The sequence below is a fragment of the Meles meles genome, chromosome 12, assembly GCF_922984935.1.
Source record: "Meles meles chromosome 12, mMelMel3.1 paternal haplotype, whole genome shotgun sequence".
Lineage (NCBI taxonomy): Eukaryota > Metazoa > Chordata > Mammalia > Carnivora > Mustelidae > Meles > Meles meles.
Genome location: NC_060077.1, coordinates 95,564,274 through 95,584,518, shown reverse-complemented (window position 1 = coordinate 95,584,518; position 20,245 = coordinate 95,564,274). Strand labels below are relative to the sequence as shown.

General features: G+C 53.7%; 1 protein-coding gene across 5 annotated transcripts in view; it reads right to left on the bottom strand.

Annotated features, from left to right (window-relative positions):
- The window catches only part of ATP9B (ATPase phospholipid transporting 9B (putative)), a 221,155-nt gene extending 208,960 nt beyond the window's left edge, over nt 1–12,195 (bottom strand). For all 5 annotated transcript variants that reach the window (XM_046025851.1, XM_046025854.1, XM_046025852.1 and 2 more), the window contains exon 1: nt 12,027–12,195. In XM_046025851.1, coding sequence (XP_045881807.1) covers nt 12,027–12,142 — 116 coding nt within the window. In that variant the 5' untranslated portion in view covers nt 12,143–12,195. The remainder of the gene's footprint in view (nt 1–12,026) is intronic.
- Nucleotides 12,196–20,245: the final 8,050 nt, after the last annotated feature.

Below are 20,245 nucleotides of genomic sequence, written 5' to 3'. Positions count from 1 at the left end.
GGCAGGAGAGAAAGCAGAGGGCGAGGGAGGGCTAATGAGCGCACATGAGCCAGCCTGGCCCCCCTTTCCTGCCGCCCCGGGAGGAATTCCGCACTGAGAGGAGGAAGAAGAACAGAAGCCCGCGGCCAGCGTTTGCTGAAACTGTCAGGAATCGAATCGAAGCACGTCACATATGTTCATTTAATTCCTAGTTTCAGAAAATTAACATAGGAAAATTTTACTATAAGTTAGAAAAATAACGGAAATTTCCAAGACAAATACAGTCTATCTGCGTGAAGTGACATCACTCAGTTTAAAAAAAGGAGGGACTGGGGCACCTGGGTGGCTCAAGGGTTAAAGCCTCTCTCTGGCTCAGGTCATGATCTCAGCATCCTGGGATCTCTGCTCAGCAGGGAGCCTGCTTCCTCCTCTCTCTCTGCCTGCCTCTCTGCCTACTGTGATCTCTGTCTGTCAAAAACATAAATTAAAAAATCTTTAAAAAACAAAACAAAGAGGAGGGACCGTGGCGGGTGCCCAGGCCGGCAGCGTGAGGACGCGGGGCGCAGCCAAGTGAACCGGGCCCAGGGAGACGGCTCGAAGGGCTCCACTTCCGCCAGGGGACGACAGTCAACGCCACAGACACGGAGGTACAGAGAGGCTACGTATGGGGACCTGGCGGAGGTGGGGGGGGGGTGGAGGGCGCTGGCGAAGCGTTTCACAGGTGGGGAGCTCGGGCTGGGGAAGAGGCAGGAGGCCTGCGGCGGGCCATGGGGACAGCGGCACAAGGGCAGGACAGCGCTCACCGCCCTGCACCGCTCACTCGGGGAGACGCGGCTAAGACGGTGAATTATATGTGTGTCTGGTAGAATCTTTTTACAAAGGACTGATTTCTGTAAATATTGCTGATATCCGGCTCCCCAGCAGCCACATAACTCCTGGTAGATGGCTATTTCCTCATCTTTATCCACATCTCCAACACTGCAAGCCGGTTTCTACCCCAACAGTCTGCCTGAACACGCCCCAAGGACCCTTCCCCTCATCCTCCTGCCAGCTGCCACAGATCAGGCCCTGCAGTCCGTGCGGTTACCCTGGAAAAGCCAGATCTGCGCCACCAGGCACGTTCAGGCAAGAGTGTGATCCCTTGGGGAGCCCAAACCCCAAAGGAGAAAACTCCTGAAGGCCTCCTGCACTGCGAGGCCCGGAGAAGGGGGCTGCGGCCCGGGGCGCCCTCCCCAGGCACCCCAGGGGCCTGGAGTCTGCATGGTCCCAGTAGAAAAGTTGAGAGCAAACGACAAACTGGGGGACACAGTGCAGCACAGACATAAAACCATTCCTCGTAAATAAAAAGCAAACAGGCGGACGCTCTGACAGACGAGCAAGGACAGTTCAGAAACGGGACAGACGGCGGTGTGCAGAGATCTCCTGCGGCCGCCCTGGGAACCCACACCCCTGCCGGGATGCTTGGGGCGGGCCCGGTCCTGAGGACCGCGGGTAGCCCCGCGGGCGGGCTCCTCTGCAGAGGGAGGAGCGCCAGGAAGACCGTCATAAAGGAGGCGTGAGGGCCAGAAGGAAGCAAGTCGCGGCAGGAGACACGAGCATGACAGGAGCCGAGCACGGAGGGCTGCGCGAGGCCTGGACGGGGCTGCAGAAGGCCCAGGACTGGAGAGAAAGCTGGGCGGCCGGCGCGGCCAGGGCCCGGGAGGCCGGTGGATGCTGCTTGCTGGGGTGAGGCAGGCAGGGGAGAGTCCGGGGGGCGGGCCGGCCGGCCAGCGGGAGGAGTCTCCCTTTAACTCTCGCTGGAAGGGGAAGTCAGTGGCAGGTTTTGGATAAGGAGGCACTCTTAATGGCTGGTAAGAGCATGAACAACTTTTCTGGAGGACAGTTTGTGACAGTGCATCAAAGGCCCTCTTTTTTGTAATGGGAATAAATTTTAAGGCACAGGCTCTAATTATCCCATGACAACAGGAATATCTGAGAACATGAAAAATGTATACAAGACTGATCCACAAAGATGACCGTTACTGTGCTGTGTTGCTTAAAAGTCCACCCAAGGGGCGCCTGGGGGGCTCAGTGGGTTAAAGCCTCTGCCTTCAGCTCAGGTCATGATCTCAGGGTCCTGGGATCGAGTCCCTGCATCGGGGTCTCTGCTCAGCGGGGAGCCTGCTTCCCCCTCTCTCTCTGCCTGCCTCTCTGCCTGCTTGTGATCTCTGTCAAATAAATAAATAAAAATCTTAAAAAAAATAAAAAGTAAAAAAATAAAAGTCCACCCAAAAAGCACGGAAGACTTCGGTATCAGTGACTAGACCGGGTCACCCGTGTCCGAGCACCACACCGTCGCTGACAGTAGTAGGCAGAGGGAGAGTCACTTCGAGGAGCCCGGAGAGGCAGCACCTGTCCCCACCACCGCCACCAGCCCCAAGGGCCACCTCACTCCAGTCACCCTCCACAAGACCATACAACATCCCCACAAGAGAACCATCATCTTAAGAGGCTCCGGCAAAAGCTCCTCTCATCCGTGAGGCGGTGGGCCTAAAACCGAGTTAACAGGTTTCCTCAGAAAGATTCCTTTTTTCGTATTCTCTGCATCAGCTCACTTCTTTTAAAATCGTCAACCAGAAATGAATATGTATACAAAATGCAATTAAAATTCAGAGTGCACTTAAACATGTTATAATATAGTGCACGGAATGAGATTTTCACTCTTTTTCAGTAAGTTCTTGGAGCGATTGTGTTGCCTTTCAGCAAAAGTCACAATCGTATCAAGTTTAACACTAGAAAAGTAGTACAAAGAGTCTGAAAGATAATGAACATAACCAACATCATGTTTAGTAACCTCCACTTCAGAGATGGAGCCTTTGAACTGGCAAGCAATTTATTCCATTTCCAAAGCAATTTTCCTATTGTATTGAAAATTTTACCTCAGTATTTAAAAACAATAAGATGATGAATAATGGATTTTTTCAGAGACAGGATAAGCAGAAAATCTTAAGTGTCTTTGTTGCCTAGTGTCATACACACTTAATTGGTTTGTCACTCAAGAAAAATCAACGTTTCCAGCAATTAAGTATAATTCTGGAAACATATTTTTAAAACGAGTAAAAACAATGTGAACAAAGACGACAGAACAGATGATACCAAACCCGAGAGTACTGCCACACGAAGAAACGGAGACAGCTCTCTCAGCTGCCGCCAAAGGTTTGGAAAAACTGGGAACTTTCAACAAAACACTCAAGTACCGGGAGGTGCGTAATTTACATGTATCTAAGTAAAAGCAAAAGTAGGTCAGTACAATAAGTCGCTTAAACTCACATTCAGTATGGAACAGCCTTATTGTTTCCGTTTTGAGGAGAAGCATTTCTTTTTTTTTTTTTTTTTTTTTTTTTTAAAGATTTTGTTTATTTATTTGGCAGAGAGAGGTCACAAGTAGGCAGAGAGGCAGGCAGAGAGAGAGAGAGGGAAGCAGGCTCCCTGCTGAGCAGAGAGCCCGATGTGGGACTCGATCCCAGGACCCTGAGATCATGACCTGAGCCGAAGGCAGCGGCTTAACCCACTGAGCCACCCAGGCGCCCCTAGGAGAAGCATTTCTGATGGTAAAGGGAGAAACCATTTAAAATACGCCTCGTGCTTAAGCCTTCTTTAAGAAAAATAAGCCCTGCCCCCTTTGCCTGCACGTTAATAAAGCAGAGAAACAAAGAAACAAAGTGCTATAAGGAAATGTGTATGTTTCCTTCACCAAACACAGCTTCCAAGTTCACGTGTGTCACTGATGAGTCATTAACAAGCAGCAGAACCATATCGGGGGAAGTTGGGACTCTGCCCCTCCGACACCAGCAGAGGAGATGAACAGCAGAAGAACTGTTAAAAAAGGAACAAAAGAGCCTTGCCTGAAAAGCACACCTTGACCTTAGCAATGAAAACAAGCAAGAAAGGCAAGGGCCAGTCAGTCCTCGTGCCCAGAGACGCCGGCCACCCGCCTGAACTCTGTACGCAGTAACCTCGGAGCTGCGGACTCCTCTTCCGCGACGCTCCCTAACAAGCCTCAACACCAATCTCCTGACGTAAGAAATCACACCAACACTACACATAAAACAAACAAGCTTCTAAATTAGAGTTAGTGGTACCATATCTAATATTACGTAAATGCCAATCCAGAAATCAAAAGCTCAGTGGCCAGTTAGCTCAGGACACACAATCCAGTTTCCTGAAGCTGTGACGCTCACGATCACCAAATCCATCTTCGCGCTAATACTGTCTGTTGTAGAAGACGCAGTGAACACGCCCGTGCTGGCAGGTTTGAAGAATTTCATAAGCTCAAGTGAACTACAGATCCTTAAAAATATGTCTCTGGCTCTAAGGAGTCCTGGGCCTGAGCACTTGGATGAATGCTATCTTAGGACCCATTCAGGAGGGGCGCCTGGGTGGCTCCGTTGGTTTAGCGTCTGCCTTCAGCTCAGGTCATGGTCCCAGGATCCTGGGATGGAGCCCCACACTGGGCTCCCTGCTCAGCAGGAGTCTGCTTCTCCCTCTCCCTCTGCCATTTCCCCTGCTTATGCGCCCTCTCTCTCTCTCTCTCAAATAAATAAACAAAATCTTAAAGGAAAAAAAAGGAAGAGCCATTGGTACTTGAAAAAACCTTTACAGTTGTGAATCATCACAGAAAAACAGAAGTTTGGTCTTTTACAACAGGCAAGGTATTTTTTAGATCATCATCATACTTGTACAATTTTTAAGATTTAGAGAAAATTGTGTATAGACACTCAGAATGAGAAAACTAGCATTAAAAATTTTGTGTTGCCTCTATCAAGAAACACACTAATATTTTAGAGATAATCAGACACTAGCCATCTGTTCTCAGCATGACTCTCTTCTCAAACACTAAAGTTTAACTATTATAATACTGCAAATGGCTCTAGGCAGGGCCAAAAGCTACACTGCGACGTGAAGCAAAGAAAAGGCACTAACAGACACGGATAAACAAATGATGTCCAGCGTCAGCCATTCTTCTTTCCACTGTGAAGATGATCTCAATGACAGCGGCACTATTTAAGAGACAGAAATGGAAAGAGAAATTCACAAATACCTTACTTTTACCCAGCTATACATAATACAAGAAGATCAATGCCTCACATTCATTTATAGAAAATAATCTTATACAGGGGCGCCTGGGTGGCTCAGTGGGTTAAGCCACTGCCTTCGGCTCAGGTCATGATCCCAGGGTCCTGGGATCAAGTCCCGCATAGGGCTCTCTGCTCAGCGGGGAGCCTGCTTCTCCCCCTCTCCCTCTCTCTCTGCCTGCCTCTCTGCCTACTTGTGATCTCTGTCAAATAAATAAATAAAATCCTAAAAAAAAAGAATCTTCTACAGTAATTACACTCTTACTGAACTATTAAATACTATGCATGGGACACAGCGTTTCATTCACCTAATAACTTCCAAAAAAAAACCCTACAAAAAACCAACCCCCCCAAAGAAATCAAGAACATCCTCATGTATCAACAACACTCAAATCCTATCTAATTCGTCCCCTTGAAATTTTCAAGTAAAACCCAATGATGAAAAATTTTATACAAGTTGTAACAATTTATGATCACTATATTTTAACCACATGTGTCCTAAACTGGTATGATTATAATGAACTGAAAGTAATTTCACTCCAAGGAAAACCTGAGAACCTTTAAAATACATTCCAATTCCTTATACATTATGAACACAAAATGGCATTTTTACATGGTCCAAAAAAAAGTCTTTTAAAACTTACAAAGCAAGAAAAGCCCGTATCAAAGCTGTTTTCCTAACAACTAATTAGCTTTCCATTGCCAATGTGGAGGAAAAAGACCTCATAATATAAACTTTTGCTCTTGGAACTGTAAGACTGCATTTGCACTTTTTATTTTTTAATCTAATTTTTTAGCTGTATTCTAATTTATAACATACATTTCCCAAAACAGAAATACTAGAAAAGCCGCAATATTGATATAAAACTTCAATCTATTCACTTTACAGTTCTGAAGTATGAAATGAGAGATTTTCTTATATATCAAGTTAAAAATGCCCTTAAAACCAGCTTTGTTAAGGACATCTTCCTGCCCTACGCATACCTACAGAGATGAGGGGAGGTGACGAGAAGCGGGGCACCAGGCCAGGCCTGCCTCTCAGAGGCGAAGCAAACCCTGGGACACCCAGCGCCGGTGGGGGTGGCCACACTCATCCGTGAGTGTGCCAGAACACCGCGTTTTACACTCTGCAGGGGAGACCCGCATCCAAACTACTTGCTAGTGAGTGAAAAAATAAATAGTAAGACTGACTTTAAAATAAAAAGAGTAAAGACAAAACCATAACAAAAGTAAATGACTCCTTCCTGCCAGTTCCAGGGCAAGACTCCCTCCCCCAAGCCGCACCTGCTGTAAGGGCACCTGTAACCCTGCAGAGGACACGGGGAAAGGTGAGGAGAAGGAGGCAGACCAGGAGAGATCTCAGACCCCAGAGGGCACACAACAGTGATGTCCCAATGTGCTCCTTCGGCCTCCTTTATCCCGAACTGTGTTCTAGAGAGTCAGCAGCCTGAAAAGCCAGAGGCACAAACCAGAGAGCCCCTGAGAAGAGCCCGGTCCATCCCGCCATCCCTACCGCTGTCGCGGGAACCTAGAGATGAAGGCCCCAGGTCATACTGGAGGAGATCACAGGCTACAACAGGCACGCCTCCCTCCCCAGACTAGGGGACAACAGCAGAGCCCCATGGGGACTGCAGACCAGCAGGAAAGGGGCACCCTCCTCTCCCAGGTGTCAAAGGGAACCTAGCCTTCACCCCATCTGCCAGTAACAAAGCCGCACCACCTCATCCCACCTCCCCAGAACACTGCGATGAGTCACATACATATAATGTAATACCAGAACTAGCAGTAAATAACATCTATACAAAGAGATACAGCGGAAAAACACCCTAGGTAAATCAAAATGAAATTCTAAAAATGCTCAAGTAACCCACAGAAAAACAGGAAGAAGAAAACAAAGAAACAACACAGCAATCAAAAAGGAAAACGACAGATATAAGCCCTAACTTGTCAATCATCACACGGAACGTGAATGTTCTCAATCCATCAGTCCTAAGACAAAGACAGGCACGGAAGACACAAAACGTAACGGACCATATGCTGACTACAAGGAACTCCCCTCACATACAAGTAGGTTGAAAGTAGAAGGATGGAAAATTATATGCCAGACAAACATTAATCAGAAAAAAGCATGACTAGCTAAATTAATGTCAGAAAAAGTAAAGCCCAGAGCAAAAATACTACTAGAGACAGATGGGAATTAGGTAATATAAGAGCTTTGGTCCGTCAAAACAGAGCAAACCCAAATATGTCTGCACCAAATGACAGACGGACAAACCAGTGAAGTAAAAGTGGATAAAATCAACAGGAAACACAGACGAACGCACAATTAGAGTTAGAGACGCCAACCACCCGCCCTCCACAACGAAGAGAACAACTAGACGGTGAAGCGGCCGAGATAACCCACACGATCTAATCAACATTTCAGCACATTTCACCCAAGGAAAGCACAATCCATTTTCTTTTGGGCCCTGAAAGTCTTACCAATATGCCATATTCTTGGTCACAAAGCAAACCACCCAAATTAAATGAAATAGCATGAAGCATGTTCTTTAACCACAAAGAAATCTTGCTAGAAATTAGTGACAGCAAAGTAACAGCAGGTTTTCCATACACACTCCTAAGTGACCCACGAGACGAAGGGGAATCTCTAAAACCAAATGCCAAAAATTTGAGGGACACATATAAATCGGTGCTGAGAGGAAAATTTACAGCACAAAATGCTTACGTTAAAAAAAGAGGAAAAGTCTCCAATCAATAATCTAAACTCCCACCATAAGAAACATGACTGAAAAGAGAAAAATAAACCTCAATAGCAGACAAAAAGAAGGAAAAAATAAAGCACAGTAATTAATAAAACCGAAAACAAAACTACAGAAAAAACAAGAAAAATAAAAGATGGCTCTTTGGGAAAAAAAAAAAATCAATCCTCTAGTGAGACTAACCAATAAAACAGTGAAGGCACAACCATCACCATCCGAATGAAACAACATCAGAGAGGTAGTGAGAGGCTACCACGAACTCTATACACGTAAATACAGCAACTTTCCTGAAAAGGACCAATTCCTCAACTGGCACAATCACAACTCACCCAAAATGAAACCGCTCATTTGAGTAGCCTAGTTAACTATTAAAGCAACTGAGTTTGTAAACTGAAACACCCAAAAAAGAAATCTCTAGGTCCACATGGTTTCAGTGGAAAATTCTACCAAACATTGAAAGAAGTTAACAGCAACTCTATTTGATGTCTTCCAGAAAGCAGGAGAGACGGGAACACTTTCCAAGTCATCGCATGAGGCTGGGTATGGGGGTAAAATCTGACAGTCACTGCCCTTCTATTCATGGAAGAGAAACATGTAGTCAAGTGCTGCTCTGAGGGGAACAGGGTCTACGGGAGCCAGCAAGGGCATCGAATTCCATCCTGGGTGGGGTTGAGATAATGGAAGGTTTCAAAAGAAAAGCAATTTTAGATGCTGACGGAGCCACTGAAATATGGAGATTTGAAATGCCAGAAGAAACAGCCAGAAGAATCCAAAATAAGTGCCTCTAGTGTGAGATGCTAAGGTAAGGAGAGAGGAATAAGCAGAGTACATAGCCACAGAGCCTTCTCATGAGCCTTTTACCCTATGTTGCTATGATCAAATACAACCAAACGTCACAAAGTAATGTCAAAGCGCAACTTCCAGTCCAGATCCAACGCCCCCTGCTCCTTACCGAAGTCCACCTATAAGCCTGGAAACAAAGCAAGAGCCAAGCAAAGGAGCGCTCTGGAAGGTGGTAAGGCAGCAGTTAAGAGGAAGAGGGTTGGGCTGGCTTGGGACCGAGGACCCGAGAAATTACACAGTAGCAGGACGTCCCACTGCCCTCACCCAACAGAAGGACGGAGACAACTGCCTGGCATTCCCCAGCTCCCAACCTAGCAAAAAAAGGCAGCCCAGAAGGATCGTTCCTCCCCTGAAGGATGCAAGCATCCACCACCACCAGCAAAGAAAGATCAACACGTGCTGTGGGAAATGGCATCCTTCCCCACGGACCGAAGACTCCCCGTGCCATCACGGGACACTGGCGCACCTGGGCAGCACCAGTCAGCGGAACCCTGCCACAAAAAGAGGTTAGAAGCCTCAGAAAGCCGCTGTGTCTCCATGAGCCTGAGACGGCCCTCTCTCACCAGGAGGGAAACCAGGCAGCACCAGCAAGCACAGCCCCACTTCAGAGGCGGCCAGTCCAGTCAACAGCTTCTGTTCAGGGCCTGAACTCCCCTCCTCTGCCCCCAGAGCCTAGAGCAGCAGGAGGAATCAACAAGAGGAATCGGGATGGCCACAGTGGGGCTGAGACTCCTCCCCGAACCAGACACAGGCAACAGCCAGCAGGCGCGTGCACAGCGGGCAAAACCACACCCACCACCCACCCAACAGAGTCTCCATCACGTGGACTGACCATTCCTCCTCTTCCCAAGAGACCCTGGCCTCGTCCTCTCAGCAGCAGAAGCAGAGATGAGGGAGAGTCCCTGGACACCACAGAAACCAAGCACACCAAAAACCAGAGCACAAAATTAAACTGTCATGGGACTCAGCCTACAGATGGAGGCCAGGACCCACAGGCTAACCCTAAACACGGCGCTCGGCTGCTGAATTAAGAGCTGCAACCGGAACCCACATTCTCCACACGGAGGAGACTAAACGTCCAGGATACAATAAAAAGTCATCGGTCCTCCCCAGAACAGAAGACCCAGAGTGTGAGCTGGAAAAGACGATCCACAGACACCAAAACTGAGATTAACTGCGTTACTAGAACTAGGTGACGGTCGTTTGAAGCGGCGAACGTACACATGCTTCAACAGCCAATTACAACCCTCTGAAAACAACGAGAAATCACACAACTGACAATAATGGAAAGGATGCTGCACGACACCAACAGAAGACTGAAGACGACAAAGGGCAGATCAGGACAATTCACACAATCTCAACAAGGTAAAAGAAACTGGGGGGGCCAACAAGAGAGCCAACATTCGTGTCGCCCCAGTGCCAGCAGGAGAGGGAGAAGACAGTGGAAACCAGAGTCCTTGGAGCAAGTCCCTAACTTCGGTGAAACAAAACCGAACAGGTGAAAAACTTACCAAATTCCAACGGAGAGAAACCGAAAGAAACCCACAGCAAGACACACAATTAAACCTGTAGAAGTGGAAGCCAAATGCAACCTTGAAAGCTGCCAGAGAGAAATGGCGCACGACCGCGGGGAAACAGCAAGGGCAGTGGCCTGAGCGCCGCGGCAGGAAGCACGCGGGCCGGGCAGGCGCCCCGGCTCCAGGCTAGCCGGCGTTCTGTGGCCGCCGCACCCGTCCTTCAGGCACTGCGGGGAGTGCAAACATTCTGAGGCGGAAGGCGCCCAGGACCGGCCGCGGAGAGCGCTCCAGATACAACGGACCGCAGAAAACCAGCCTGGACGGCAGGAGAGAACCGCGCACGCGGTCCGCGCGTCAGGCCGTGCGCACAGCCGAGCTCCGCAGGCGCACGCGGGGCTCCAGACCGCAGGTGGGGCGGCCGGGGCTCGGCGCGCGCTCTGCAGCACCGGGGAAGACGGGGGCGACCAGGACGCCAGCAGGTGTGCACGCCGCGCTGCACCACGAAGACAGCCCCGCGGCGCGCGCCCGCGACACAGCAGCGCTGCAGAGACACGGAGACCCCAAACGCGGCAGACGGCTCCGGAGCGTAAAGAGGCGCGAGAATCGGCGGCGAAGGTGCGAACGAGAGCGCGCGCTAACGCAGCAACAACCAACCTCTACGAACCTCTATGAAGGCCCGGGGCCGGCAGGCGCCCCGGGCGAAACCCGCGCGCGACAGACCGCGACGAGCGCGAGGCAGCCGGAGGCGGGCGGAGGTGAGCAGCGGCGAGCAGCGGCCATCTCAGAGCGCCGACGACGAGCGGACGGAGAGCGCGGGGCAGTGAAGGCCGCGATCCCCCGAGCACACGGGGTCCGGGACATGCGCCCGGCACGCGCCGGAGAGGTGCTGCGAACCGACTGTGCGACGCGGGCCGGGTCCAGGAACGCTGTCCCCAGGAACGCTGTCCCCAACGCCCCCCGCACGACCGACGCAAGCACCGCCAGGGGTGACACGACGGAGGCAAGGGACGTGGCCCCCGGGGCCGAGCACGGCGCGCAGGCCCCGCAGCAGGCTCCCCGGCAGCCCGTCGCCACCCGCTGGAACGACGGCGCTGGAAACCGGGCTCAGGTCGCCGGGGTCGAACCGCGTCGGGGCTACAGCTTCTCCCGCAGCGCGGGGCAGGGGCCGCGGTGACCGGAGGGCTGGACTCGGCGACGGCTGGACACTGACCACGCGGCTCCTCGGGCGCACCGCGTGCAGCGTCGGGGGCGCCCGTCGGCTCCCGGACCTCGGGCGGCGAGTCGAGCCCCGCCTGGGGCGCCACGCTCAGCGGGGAGTCGGCTTGAGGCCGGCGGCCGCGCCCGCCCCCGCGCCCGCACTTGCGCTCTCCCGCGCGGATCGGAGAAGTTCGGTGCGTCCGCGGGTGCTCGGGGCGGCACGTCGTTTCCTCCAAGTCTGTCCCCGCAAACCTCCCTCTGTGTCCGCGGGAAGCGAGTCGCGCGCGAGTCCGAGCCCAGGGGGGCCCCTCGCTCCGCCGCAGCCGCGCTTCCCCGCCCGCTCTGTGTCCGCGTCCGCGCGCTCGCGGCGCCCTGGACCGGCGCGGGGCCCGGGCGGCAGCGGTCTGCGGGGCGCCCACCGCCCGCCCGTCCGGCCCGACGCGGCTCCCGCAGCCCAGACCGCGGGCGAGTGCGGGCGGCGCCCGCAGCGGACCCCGCAGCCCAGGCCGGCGTCGGGAGCGCTGCCGCGGCCTGCGGGCGGGGACGGACGCGCCGGCGGGGCTGCGGGCCCCGGGGGCAGGGACGCCGCGGGCGGAGGGACGTGGGCGCGTCCTCACCTGCTGGGCCGCTCGGCCCCGGGCCCAGGCCCCGCCGCGCTGTAGTAGGCCGCGCGTCTGCGGTTGGCCGCGGCCGCCGCGCCGCGCACCGGGTACAGAGGGATCTGGTCCGCCATGTTCCGGCCGCCCCGCCCTCTCCGCTCCGCTCCGACCCGGCTGAGGCGCCGCCGCGCGTCGGGGCCCGATGGCGTCACGGCGCGGCGCAGCCTGATGACGACAGCGGGCGGCGAAGGTACGGCGCGGAAGGCGGCGGCGTTACGAGGCTCCGTGCGCGGGCCCGATGACGTTCCCGCGCGGCGCCGGGGCGAACGGAGGCGGTGGCGCTCCGAGGCTCCGCCCCCAGCGCGCCCGGGCCGGGTGGCGTCACCGCGCGGCGTGCGCGCGCGCGGCGGGGCTGTCTCCCGGCGGCGGCGTCCCCGGGCGCGAGCGCGTGCGGCGGAGGCCTTGCGGGGCCGCGCCCGCCGCCGTGTCGGCCTCCCCGCGCCTGCGCACTGACGCTCGCGGGAGGGGCCTCCGAGCAGCCGCCGGCGTCCGGCCCGCAGCGCCCCCAGCCGCGTGCGTCGTCTCCGGCCCGCGCTCCGCGGAGGGTCCGAGCCCGCACCGACCCGCGCCCGGCCGGCCTCCCCCGCACGGTCGCCCGGAAACCCGCCTCCCGCTGGCACCCGCGACGGGCGCGTCCGTCTTCCGCGGGCAGCGGCCGGGGCGCGGCGACGGGGCCGGGGACGCCCTGGACACCCGCGCTCCCGGGTCCGCGGCCCCCAGCGCCGGCTCCGAGACGCGGGTGTGCGGCCTCCCCCCGGCCGGTGCTCGCGGCCTCGGCGCTGCCCGGCGGACTGCTCGGAGGCGCCGCGCGCGGGGTCCCCGCTGCATCCCGGGGTCACCCCTCGGGCCCGCGAGGCGCCGGGTCGCCACGTGTCCTCCAGCCCGGACCCGCGAGGCCAGGACGCTCGGGCCCGGCGCGCGGCCTCTTCGCGCCTGGCGGACCCTGACGTCTCCCGACCCCTAGCCCCGCGGCCAGGGCCGCGACCTCAGAGGGGCTCCCCGCGGCGGGGGGGCGCAGGGCGCCCGGAGGCGGTTTTCTCTGCAGCCGGAGGGTGTGTTTCGGGCTTGGGGAGTTGCCTCCTCGCGCTCGCCCCGTCCGCCTCGCGGCCTCCACTTTGGCGAGGGCAGCGAGTGTCCGGTGCCCTGCGCTGGGTCCGCGCTGGTCGCTGGGTCCCCGGGCGTCTTGGAGTTTAGGCTGCGGCGGGGGGCGGGACCCTGCGCGGCTGCGGCTTCCCCTGCGGCCGAACGGGGGTCCCGGGAGCAGGTCCGGGCTTCGGGTCCCGGGGATGGCGCGGCAGGTGCAGGGCCGCCCGCGCTGCGATTCCTCCGGGGTCTGCAGTTGGGGTCTCTGTCCTCCGACTCGAGCCCCCGCCCTGCTGACAGCGCCGGGCAGTCGCCGGCCGCAGGGTTTCCTGTTTTCTTAGCGTCCGAGTGGACTCCCCGGAGGACAGCCTTACCCGAGCCCGGGCGAGCCCGTTGCCCGCTCCCACGGCCCACCTCCTGCCTCCGGACCAGCCGCGGGGTCCGCTCGCCGCTTTCTGGTCCTGTCACTCTGGTGTTTTCAAGCTCTGCGGCGTCTTTTGTTCCTTATTTTCGCAGTTTATAAATCCGTTGTGATTCTGTGTTGGAAGCGCTGTGTGCAACGTGAACCCAGATCCTAGACTCCTCTTGACTAGATGTTTGTGTTTTTTAAATATTCTATTTATTTATTTGACAGAGAGAGATCACAAGTAGGCAGAGAGAGAGGGGGAAGAAGGCTCCCCGCTGAGCAGAGAGCCCGATGCGGGGCTCCATCCCAGGACCCTGAGATCATGACCCTAGCCGAAGGCAGAGGCTTAACCCACTGAGCCACCCAGGTGCCCCTTGACTAGATGTTTTCATGCATTACTTTCTCAATGTAAAAACTTACTTACTGGACGCCCGGGGGGCTCAGACCGGTGAGCGTCCGCCTTCGGCTCAGGGCATGATCCCAGATTCTTGGGGTGGAGCCCCATGTCGAGCTCCCTGCTCAGTGGGGCCCTGCTTCTCCCTCTCCCTCTGCCTGCTGCTCCCCTTGCTTGTGCTCTCTCTCTAATAAATAAATCTTTTAAAAAAGTAAATGAAAAAGATAAAAACATTTTTAAAAACTTATTTATTAAAAAAAGTTAATATTCTTAAGTAATTGCCCCAACTGTCTGGTTCCCATTTGTTACTTTTGCTGCTTTTTATGTGGTTTGAAAGAGGCCACTTTGTGGAGACCACAATCAAAGGACACAGGGACCTCCTATTTGCAAGAGGAACACATGGCCGTTATTTCTCTTACGCAGACTCTCTGCTGTGACTTGGGCCACCGTGGGACACGTGCGTGATGTCAGCTGAAGTTCTGGGCGGATCCTGGCGGGAGCTCGGGGCGGCTGTGCTGTTCAGCTGGAGAGCTCAGCTGAGGGACTGTTTACAGAGGTGTGGGTAGGAATAAAGAAGCCAAAGCAGTTCACGGGGCTCCTGCTGACAGACGAAAAACCACGAGCACCTCTGGGCTCCGAGGGACAGGAAGGGAAAGGCTGAGCCCAGGAGCCGGATCACCCCCCCACCCTGATCCCCACCCGGAGGCACGGAGGCTACAGAGCCGGGGTCAGCACACGGCTCACAGGTAGAATCTACCTGTCGCCTGTTTGTTTAGCTATAACCACACTTCCCGTCGGATTACCTATGGGGGCTTCCCAGCGGCACAGTGGAGTTGAGGAGACCTTACAAAGGGCGCATGACCACAAGGCCTGTGTGGCCCTTTACAGGGCAGGCTTGCCAACCCATTACAGGGGTGCATGGCCTTGCTAATACCTGGGGACGGCAGGGGCGTGCACCGGCAGCACAGGCGGGGATGTTTCTACGGGGACAGCGGGGACAGCGCTGCCCTAGAGCAGTCCCAGAAGGAAGGCGTAATTACCAGTTAATAGAGGGGGGTGGAGTGACCGAGAATACCTGATTGATCTTTAGGAAGGCATGGAAGGACTTTAAAGAGGAAAGAACGGTGGGGAAAGAGGGAACAAATAAGATGACAGAGTTCCACCGGTTTGTGCGCAGCGAGCGAATGCCAGCAGACCGAGTACGCCAAGGAGGAGTCACGTCCGTCGGGACGACAAACCAAATCCAAACACATGCCTGAGGTCTAAGAGGCATGCCACAGAGAAGCGGAAAGTGGCAGGGACAGGCGATCTAGACCACGCAATCACTGGCCACCGTCACGCGTCTGTGAGTGTCCCTCACCTCGGCAGATGCAGACCCCGAGACAGCATCGATCCGCAGCTGCCCTGGGTCACAGCCAGAGCTCGAACCCAGGCTCCAGAGGCCGTGTGTAGCCTCTAGACTAGAGTTGCCAGGTGAGCTTCAGGAAGAGAAGGCTGACCGCCCAAGCTTGGACACACGGCGGAAGCAGGCTGGCGTGTCATTTCTTCTCTTGCAAGGGTGCAGGCCACCCGGAGAGAATGTCATTCAGCTGACTATGTGCTGTTTAGTAGAGTCCCCAGCTTTGTGAAATTACTTGCTAGCGTGAAGGTTTTTGCTGGTAGAGAAGCAAATAGTTTCCGTCCAGAAGAAAATAGAACATCACGGGGCATAGTGTATTGTCCTCAGGATGTCAACGACGTTTGTGTCTAACTCAGCACCTGAGCCCAACATCTCTGATTTCTGGTCCTGAAAAGCTCTGAGGCCATCTTGGGTCTTACTCATTGTATTTTCCTCCACGATCTTCCTCTTGACTCATAAGTTTGTAGAATTTTGGCACAAGCACATGTATCCACATGAGACTTACTTGACCTCGTCAAAAACTACGCTTTAGCTCTTCCTGTCCCCGCCGCGGCACAGCATCTAGATGGAAAGGGGAACCATGCGTGGGACCGTCACGTCCACAAGCTCTGCCTCCACGCTCATGGGGGGACGATAGAGAAGGACTGAGCCAGGCTGGAGGCCAGACCCCGGTGTTCTCCAGAGGTAGATAGGCAGTCAGATCCTTGGCAGAGAAATGAAAAGATTGTCTGCCGGCCCAGGGCAAAGGAAATGCAGAGAAAGGCCTAAGGGTGCAGGAGTATGAGTCAAGAAAAAAGTAACTTCTCCGATGCTGGAAACTTTGGCTTTGGGATCCAGGAGCACACCGGTCTGCAGGCGAATGCGACCCAGGCCCTGGTAGGTGCAGCCTGGAGGCCTGCGCCGTGCTGCGTGTGCCTGTTTCGGCATCATAGGTGGGAAGCCAGGACCCGCAGCACCACGGGGGCCAAACACAGACTCAGCGAAGAGGAGGCCACGTGCTGGTCCCAGCAGGTGTGTGATGGGATCAACCTCCCTGGCAGATAAATTCCCATTTCTATCCAAAAGGCCAATAAAAACTTCTCGGTGAAAGTTTTTTGGAAAAGGGTACTTGCGCAAAAAGATGGATTTTCAAATGTCAAAGAAGAGCTTAATTATTTTTTAAATGGTTGACAGTGGGTATCATATCATGGAATTTAAATGTCATTCAGTACAAAAAGTGATGTCACGGGCACTGGTCTGGCTTAGTGCACTGAGTGTCTGACTCTTGATTTCAGCTCAAGTCGTGGTCTCGCGGTCATGGGATGGAGCCCCACGTCCGGCTCTGCTCAGTGCAGAGCCTGCTCGAGATTCTCTCTCCCCGCAGCTCTTCCCTGCCCGTCGTGCTCTCCACATAAACAACTAAACAAAGAAAACCTTCTACAAGGAGGTGATGTCACAGTTCCATTTTTAAATCTAAATGGAACAGGCTAAAAATGCCTCATTTCTAACTATTCCCATTTACAGTGTAACTATTCCCAGTTAGAGGGAAAACGTTTAGCTATCCGTACAATCCGAGCGAAGGCATCCATCCTTCTCCAAAGTTCTTTTACGGGAGTCACTGGGCACAAACGTTTGAAGACTGCTATTGCAAGCCACAGTAGTTTTAGAAAAAGTGCCATGAAAGGTGAGTCTTGTGAAACGCGGCCTTTGACTGCAACATGAGAGACCCGTTTTAGCTCTCGTTATGTCCTACTGACACTTTCTTTGTTTTGTTCTCCAGGGCTCTGCCCCACGCGTGTCCTCCTCTCACAGCAGCTGTGGCGTAGAGGCATGAGGCTTTCAGGGGGTACCTTCCCTCCACCGTCTCTACCCCGCGTCCAAATTCACAACATCCCAGCACGGAGCAAGGTACGAGACTTCCAACACCACATGTCACCCCTTGAAAGGCTAACTGCCCTCGTGACGTGTGAAGCCTGGATCTGTCATAAAGGGAGAAAATGTGACTGTAACACAATAAGGTTTTCATTCATCTTACTGCGCGATGCACTCACATTAATTACAGCAAGCTCTTAATTTTAAAAACTGTATTTTGTGCAGAATTCGTTCCGGCGTTTCATTTGCTGAAAGAAGAATTTTGAGTGAACCACAAAATGTGTGCACGTGAGCATGTGTGCCAGTGTGCGAATGAGTGTGTGCACACACGGCACTCCCAGGGCACACACGACTCCAGCTGCGCCCTGGCAGCCCACGCCCTTGCCGCGGAGCTCTGTCTTGTGCAGGATCAGCTGTGGTGCGTGGGGACAGATGTGTCTAGAAGAGTCCTGGTCTTCTTTAAACCGTGCATTCAATTACTATTCGAATGAACCGTGGACATTTCAACTATTCCATCAAAATGGGAAAAATGTCATGAATAGCTTCTCACCGAGAGTTTCAAAGGATTGCCTAAGAAATAAATGGACCCCAAGTGAATGCTTTGGGGTCCCATTAGGGTCACTTGGGGTTCGGGGTCCACTCAGCTGTCCTATAGCAACAGCTGTGTGCCCAACAAGGACTGCCCACCTGGAATTTTAACATTGGTGAACCTCTTCCAAACACAATACCATAGTCTCGATAACACACACGGGAACTCCAGAAGAAACACATTCTTGTCTGGAAATTCCTTCTTGTCTCTACCGTTTCAGGCACATGAAGCTAATTCCTTAAATTCTTTTTTTTTTTCTTAAGATTTTTTTTATGTATTTGACAGACAGAGATCACAGTAGGCAGAGAGGCAGGCAGAGAGAGAGGAGGAAGAAGGCTCCCCGCTGAGCAGAGAGCCCGATGCGGGGCTCGATCCCAAGACCCCAGGATCGTGACCTGAGCTGAAGGCAGAGGCTTTAACCCACTGAGCCACTCAGGTGCCCCATAATTCCTTAAATTCTTAACGAGAAGTTACCCATACAGAGTATGCTTATCACAAACTGGGCAGCCCACCAGTATTGTGTAGAATATTTTCTTTTTTAATTTATTTTCAATAAAATGTTTTTGTGCCTGCAGTAGAGTGAACACACCATGTTACGTTCGTTCCAGGTGTACAGCACAGGGATTCCCCGCCCCTATACAGGACTTACCTTTTACTGTGAAATGCTAATTACAATGCTATTATTGATGGCACTCCCTTTGCTGTACTTTTCATCCCCGTGACTCATTCATTTGGCCCCTGGAAGTTTGTACGCTTGATCGCCCCCCCCCCACCATCACCCCTGCTGGCAGCCCCGCTCTGTTCTCTGTGTCCTGCTCCAGGCTCCCCTCGTCTGGCCGAGGGAACGCATCAGACCCCCACTTTGTGCTGAAAGCCCGCTGCCTTGCCACAGCCGGCCCGGCGGGAACATTACCCGCTGGGTGATGAGAGCTATTTGGGGATGAATGTCCCGTTCTGACAAACCCCATCCGCATTCTCAGAGCTGGCTTTGTACTGGGCATCTGGTTGTGGTTTTCAAGATTCAGGCTTGGACAAGACTTCCCCCTGGCCGTTGGCTGGTCTGATCTGGGGGCTCCCCCTCTGGCTCCTCTGAATCCCGGGGTCAGCACCGCACTTCTCAGGCCCTCTGTCATTTTTCCACCTGGCCTTGACCGCAGCCACAAGGGGCTGGAGAATGTCAAGGCACTCCCCACCCCTTGGCTCAGTGTGGGCACAAGGGTGTCTCTCAGCAAACACTGTCGGAGTGAATGGCTGTCCCATCTCTTTACGGGGTACTGTGCCCACGGTACTACGGGCTGCTCATTTCCCCTCCTGTGATGCTTCTGCCGCTCTCCAGCCATTGTCCTACGGAAGCAGGTGCCATCTCTCTGCCTCCTGGGACATTCCAGCCTGTGAGCTGGTGTGTGCGGGTCCTGAGGACACACCAAAGGCTGTGTCCTACCCTTCCACCCTTCCTAGCTGAATCTCCGAGTCCCAGGGACCTCCGGTCTCCTAAGATGTCACGCGTCTTTGAAAGTGGATCTGTGACTTCGGTGAAGACGAGGGGTACCACACGAGATGCCCCCAAGTCAGAACTAAAGGCATCTCTCATCCGTAGCTGCCTGCTCTGCACTCCAAAGTCCCTGATCACACGGGAGAGGAGAGGAGAGGTAGTAATTATTTATAATAACTTTATTAGCTATAATTTGCATCGACCCTCTGAAAGCATCACATGCGCTTCCGAGAGCTGCGTCTTAAATGCAAGCGCCCGTCCTTGACCCTGCCCCGTCCTCCCCGTGCACAGCAGTATCCCTTTCTTCCTGGGAAGGACAGGTACAATTTGTCACCACACAAATTATACACACTTGCTGTTGACATTCTTTTATCAGATAAATTACTTGTACTTATTATGCTGAAGGCGATTTCCATGAAATCTCCACATTATGAAAGTCTGAGTTTAGGCTGACACAGAGCATGCCGGCTGTCGCTCGACCACGGGCACAGAGATGCCCATTCTGACAGCACGTGTCTGTGCCTCTTCTCTGGGCTGAAAGCTGACATTTTGGGCACGCGGCGATGCAGCTCTGAGCCTCCACTTGGCCCCCCATGGTGGCATCGGGGGGACCTGAACACAGACGCCCTCTGGAAGGGCAGGAAGCGATATCCAAGTGTCACGCCCAGCAGCGTCTCACTCACGAGAAGCTTTGCAAAACGTGCTGCTGACATTACGAACCTGCCTGGGAAGGTCCTGCTCTCGATGACAAAGAAACACAAAATTCAACCCCCAAAAGCACTCATTACTGTTTTTCTTTTAAAGGGGGGAAGGATAAAACTTTAAATATTTTTCAAAGATTATTTATTTTAGAGAGAGAGAGAGCTCAAGTGGGGGGCAGAGGGAGAGTCTCCAGCAGACTCCACGCTGATCGTGGAGCCTCGCGCAGGGCTGCGTCCCACAACCCCGAGATCATGACCTGAC